The sequence below is a fragment of the Laccaria bicolor genome, genomic scaffold (genome assembly GCF_000143565.1).
Source record: "Laccaria bicolor S238N-H82 LACBIscaffold_1 genomic scaffold, whole genome shotgun sequence".
NCBI lineage: Eukaryota > Fungi > Basidiomycota > Agaricomycetes > Agaricales > Hydnangiaceae > Laccaria > Laccaria bicolor.
Window position 1 is genome coordinate 2596717 of NW_001889872.1, and position 6208 is coordinate 2602924.

At 47.3% G+C, this 6208-nt stretch overlaps 2 protein-coding genes across 2 annotated transcripts; both read right to left on the reverse strand.

Annotated features, from left to right (window-relative positions):
* Positions 1–593: 593 nt before the first annotated feature.
* On the reverse strand, positions 594–1040 carry LACBIDRAFT_301681 (uncharacterized protein; the record flags this gene model as incomplete). Its single annotated transcript, XM_001874205.1, has 1 exon — positions 594–1040. The coding sequence occupies one exon, from the start codon at positions 1038–1040 to the stop codon at positions 810–812; it is 231 nt and encodes a 76-aa protein (XP_001874240.1). The 3' UTR covers positions 594–809.
* Positions 1041–2490: 1450 nt separating this feature from the next.
* On the reverse strand, positions 2491–2805 carry LACBIDRAFT_301683 (uncharacterized protein; the record flags this gene model as incomplete). The annotated part of the gene is made up of 1 exon (XM_001874206.1): positions 2491–2805. The coding sequence occupies one exon, from the start codon at positions 2803–2805 to the stop codon at positions 2491–2493; it is 315 nt and encodes a 104-aa protein (XP_001874241.1).
* Positions 2806–6208: the final 3403 nt, after the last annotated feature.

The following is a 6208-nucleotide window of genomic DNA, read 5'->3' on the forward strand; positions in this document are numbered from 1 at the left end:
AAGATGGATCCCCTGAATGAGGTTGTTTAATGGCGATGGCAGCGTGTATGCTCAGAATCGCTGCCGTCCCCGCCAAAATGATTTGCACCGCAAACCGTTTTTCTGGGCCTTGCGTTACGAGGTTGCCTTTCGCGTCCAATAAGTTGTTTCCCGCGCTCCTCCAAGAAATTGCTTGATCGCGCTTTGTGTGTGCCAAATTCGCGCTCGAGCATGCGAAGGCGCTCTTCTTTTAGTAGGGGGTTAAGTGGTGTGGCGTTGTATTCGGGTGGGTTGGAGCCCCATGGTACGAATTCGCGAGAGGAGGTTGGTGGTGCGAGGAGGTGGAGTGGGGAGGTAGGTCCCAGGAGAGGTGGTAAGTTGGGTCGAAGATCGGTACGTGTTGAGTTGTGAAGGTGGGATGGAGGGATGGGTGTGCAGATGTCTCGATCGTCGATGTGGTGTTGTTGCTGGGTGGGGGACGGTACCAGCTCCGAGACTAAGCAGGAAACTGTGAGATGTCGATCTCTGGATGATGGTCTGTGATATTAACCGCGCTAGCGTTACGAGTCGGCGGCAGTGACGTGGGTCTTTGCCTACTAGGTGGATTCCACGTTCCCGTTGAATGCGTAGCCGTCGACATGAGCGTAGGCCGTAAGACGAGGCTTAGTGGTCGACTTAGGCTTGGCCAAAGTAGATGTGATGCGTGCTTGAGAGATGGAAAGGATGATGGGGAAGGATATGACAGGCGTTTAAGCGGTGGGTACGGTTCTCCGTTTGTCGTCTGCGAGGGGTACGTGCGTACTCTGCGAGATCGAGTGGGTCGATAGATGTTACGGTTGCGTCTCTACGTTGTGGACGGTGTGGGAGGAGGTGATAGTCGTCTGGTTGAACAAGAGGGTAGTCGGCTTGTGCTTGGGGGAAAGGGATGAGGGTATTCTTCCCGAGGATAAAAGCTCTTTGCGAGAGAGGGATACCCTCACGCGTAACATGCACTCTCGTGCCCTATTCGAGTTGGCTTTAGTTCCTCTTCTCCATATTCTGCTGCCAACACCTCCACGCATAAGCTTCGATCATCTGGCGGGGCCGACTTGACACTGGAGTTTCGACGGCTTCATGGATTGGTCAGTAACTCTCCCCCTTCAACCATAATGCATGAAGCTTTGAAGTGCGATGCCACCCTCGGGATGGGTGGTGGAGGTACGTTGGTGCGCGTAGAACTTGGTAGGCTATTGATTTAATGAGGGGAGTGAATCGCATTGATTCTCTTCATGGTGGGCTGTGGCTTTAAAATTTGAAAATTGATCATGCGAGTGCGGTGGGGGGTTGGTGGGGGGTGTGGTGAGAACTCGGATGAGATCTACGCGCCCTGGACGGCTATAATCCTTATTCTACCGTCAGTTTTTATTACTAGAAGAGACAGGCTCAAGGAACGTACGCTGACATGAGTCGTCACGTCATGGTGAGTGAGTAAATGCGCGATCACAAAAGTCACTCGTTCAGTTAGAGACGGCCTACACACGATCTAGCACTCACTAGTTCCACTTCATGCTCACTTCTAAACCGTCAAGCTAACAATTGCGTACTTGTAATGTCACAAAAACTTGTTTACGCATCTACAAGCACAGGCGTACATAGATCAACATTCAACGATAATCTTTTTAGAGAAATACGTTTTCCCCCTCCTCCCGCGTGTCCTTTCGCAAGCTTCTATTTCTTCCCCTTCCCATGAACCTCTGCCGCCACAGAGGCCGCTGCCGAAGTCTAAACAGTACTCGCAAAGTTTCCTCCTACGAGTACTCCATCCCGACAAGGGTTTCGTCCATCGACAAGCTCTTTGCATTTTGAGATGCCAACAATGTCTTCACGGTACTCAGGCCGCCCTGTTGGCGTTTCGGATTTCATTTATGTGTTTAATTCGATTTTACCCTGTCAAGAACGCGTGAGACGAACACAAAGGCGGGAGGTTATGAGTGAGGGCAAACCTGAGAAATGAGGAATCGTTTGTGGACGTTTGAACCTCGTAGTATATATGTGCTTCTTCGTCCGTCAATCGATTACCCGCTTTGTTTGCTCGTGCACGCTTGACGTGAAATGACGAGTTTGGAGGCAAGTATAGGTTTGAATACGTCTGGACCGGGCTATCAAGGAGATGATGAGCTTTTTACGCGCATGTTTGAGTTGTGTGAGGCTCACTGGATCAAGAATTTAGCGGAAGTGGATCTCAATACGACACTCTGGATATCTTGCAGAATTGAGGTAGGCGTAGGGACTTGGTATGTTGCACGATACTCAAAAACAACCAGCAAATCGTCGATGGTATCGATCCGTTTAAGCTACGATGGAAGAGAGTGACTGTAAAAAGGAATCTGATGAGGCAAGAATTCGAGAGCGAGACTGGGCTTACCTTAAGGAAAAAGTAAAATCACCTGTCGCCGTCCTGCACAACTCAATCCGAAATCGACAAGCGCCACTTTGTAAACGACGAAACGCAAGTTGCGACCAGAGAGTTCTTCAGGCATCGTCGCTGAAATAGCATAGGGTGCTGCTGAAACAACGACTTTCCCCCTTGCTCTTCCCGAGGCGACGTGGAGGTGCTGGAGCTTCAACATCCATCAGCGCCTGGCGAGGTAGGTCGAAAGGCGGGGCTTCGAGGTCTTCACCAGAGTCGTTTTGGGCGTCCTTAGCTGGGGCGCGAGGTTTGCGAGCTGGATCAGCGACCTTGGGCTTGCGTCCTCCAAGCTTACGGACATCGTGGCGGCACCAAACTCGCCATTGCCTGATGCACGTTTGGCTTTGCAGGACTGTCCGGACTTTGTCGTCCCCCATCCACCCTATCTTCTCCGTACGCTTCTCAACCCCTTGACGTCCTCTATGGGCGCTGGTGCCTTTCAAAGCATCATTTGGTCCCGATTCTTGAATTCTTGAAGTCTAGCGGATGGGATGGGAGTTCATCTTGGGAGAAGGCGTGGCTCGGACTTGAAATCGTGCAACGAAGGGAATATGAACATCTCGAGCTTTGCAGGAGTCCTCAGGTCCTTGCATCCTAAACCAGCGTCGTCATATTAGATCAAATCGGAGTTGATAACGAACGTTAAGGCTTCATAAACTCCGATTCACTGAAGTCCTGCGCTCCAAGGGGAATGACAGCAAAGGTCAGGCTAACCACTGAACATGCTTGATATCCATGCAGCAACTCGACACCGAACTTGGGCTAGAGGTTTGTTTTAGCTCTTGAAAAGCTTCAACCGGCGTATCGGGCGTTGCTTCGAAGTCGATTGAGTAGCGGGGCAGCTGCACGCCGTGTTAGCCTGAAATGCGAGCAGGATAGACTATAAAGAATCGAACCGACCAATAACTTCGAGAACGAGCACGTCCACCCATCATCCCTGGTTTCCTGCCGAGAGCGCCAGCCCCAAATAGGTTTCACGGTGGTTGCAAACCAGTCGTTTATCAAAAGTAAGTGGCGTCTTCCACCACTACAGTCATAGATGTTGAGAAGAGGATACAACGTCACCCCAAATGATACATACCTACTAAATACTGGAAACAGGGAAAGCTTGGGTGTTCGAAAGGAGGTGGCTTTGCACTCTTGCTCGTGCTTTTTCGACCACGATCCTCGACTCTTGCGAGGAAGTCCACCTTGAAAGTGCCTTTATAGAACGCAAAACACGTAGACACGCAACCAAAGGAATGGAAGCCCATCGAGGTGTAGAAGTACTCATAAGGAAGTACTTGCACCCTGAAATCTGAATGATAAGTCTTAGAGAACGATTCAAACAATTGCATGGGAAAAAGCACCCAAGGTCCGAGGGACTCTATACGGCAAAGGTCGTGGTTTTGAGTCGAGAGACAAAATGAACGTGGAGGTCGAGGTCAAGGGAACGTCCGAGTAAGTAACTTCGCCGTGGATGGCGGTGACATCGAGGGGCTTTGAGAACACCATTTTACAATCAGAGTGCCGAAGACAACAAACGCGCAAAAGAATAACGTACATTCTCACCGCAATAAGCACCCTTCCTACCTGCCTGGAGAGCGCGTTCCGCATCGTCGCTGATTCAATCGCGCGGATTCCAAGGTTTGGTCGAGGCGAGGGCCTAGGTCTGTGGGACATGAACGATGGCTTCATGGTGGACTTCTGGCTTAGAATTTTAGTTGATAGAGTGTGGCTTCATGGTGGACTTTTGGCTTAGAATTTTAGTTGATAGAGTGCGGGGGGAGAAAGTGCAGGCATTGGGCGAATCGCGTTTGGATGTTCGTTGGGATTACGCCATGGAGTTTGCCCTTGTTGTGGATGGAGACACATTGGTTGAAGTAACACCGCAACCACGAGCGCCTCATCTTCCTTCTCAACTTCCATCTCGTTTACGATGTCGAACAAACGGAAAGAATCTTCATTGGACTGGCTATCTAGTCACAAGAAACCAAGATTGCGCTCGCCGATACCTCAATCCGTGAACGACGCTACTGGTGCAGCCGGCTCCAGTTCTGCGCCGCCCTTCATGACGACTCCATTCCGTGCGGCTGATGGAGGAATGGCTGTCACTGGTGAGATAGCTGACAACTCCTTTGCGCATCGAGTCAATGTTGACTTTCATCCATTGTAGGTGACCGGGCTGGACATTCACATGTGACTCAGGCATTGCAACAGCCTTTCCCTGTCTTGACTGGTCTGTTCTAATTGAATTCTGCTTTTCCAAGTTACTGACAGCTCTGACATAGGTCATCTAAAATCCGGCCCATGTATCTCGACCGCACCTCTATCCAACCTTCCCATTGCAGATCCAGCAGGTAATTTCTACAATAAATTATTATGGTCTATATCAATTGCAAGCTCACCATGCAGGTCATTCAACTAACCCTGAAGTTGGTGTTATGAATAATTTTGAGAGGATTCATAATGTAAATACTGGCCTCAACCAAGGTATGATAATATAGACAAGCTCACGTTTAAGATGTTCACCTGCATTTCAACAGGTGTTATCATTCAACAAGTCATCAATGAAGGTGTGTAATAACCACAATATGCTGTTGATGTCAATTAATATCTTGTTCAATAGTTGTGGATTTGGGTATTCAAATCTCATTAAAAACAATTGAGAATGAACAACTTGGTATATATACATATACCAATTTTAGTTGTATCACTTTAACTAACCTATCTCATACTTCAGTCAAAAGATATTCGTGCATGGCTTCCCCCACCTGACAGTTCTAGCAATTACCATGCAGCATATATGATTTTAAAGAGTCAGCCAGACTCCTGCTCATGTTTCTCCAAGGCAGGAGCTTTTCAAAGTGGCTGGCAGAGGCTGGCTTTCTCTGGATTAAAGGAAAATGTAAGTTATCTGTTTATGAATACAGTTTTAGGTTCTGAATTTACCAATTGTCAAGCTGGATGTGGTAAAACCATTCTAAGGTAAATATTTTGTCTGCTTTGTTGTTTCAAGAGATGATGTTTCATTAGCTCTTCCATCATTAATCATCTTTCCAAAACACAATCATCTCTTGCAACTGCTTATTTCTTTTTTGATGGCAGAGATTCTCAAAAGGAATTACAGCTGCATGATAAACTGATTCGATCACTTATTTGGCAATTCTCACTGAAATGTGGGAATGGTGTACCAAAGGTTTTGGCAGACTTATATTCTCACTGTGGCAATGGTTATCAGCAACCATCTCTTGATGATCTTCATGATGTTCTCCAAAAGATTCTTGGTGGCTTCAACTCTGCATATATTATTCTGGATGCTCTTGATGAATGCTCTGAAAGAGATAGGGTGCTTGACTGGGTTCAGACTGTTATCTTGCATAAGAATGGAAATCTCAGGCTGCACTTGGTCACTACTAGCAGACCAGAAAAAGATATTCATGATAAATTTAGTCATTACCACTGTGTTGATCTGGTTGAAGCATCTGGAAACTATAATATTGTTGCCTATGTTGACCATCAGCTTCAGAATGACTCTGACTGGCAGAAGTGGGATCAAAAGATTCGGCATGAAATAAGGTCAACATTGATAAAGAAAGCAGATGGAATGTATGTTTTTTACCCAGTACCTGAATGACAGGATATTTTCTAAATTCAAATGCAGGTTTCGATGGGTTGCATTGCAGCTAATGGAGCTTAAGAAATGCCGAACTCAGAAGGCAATCAGAGAACAGCTAAACAATCTACCTGATGGTTTGGATGAAACATATGATCGAATCTTGCTGGGGATGATAAAAGAGA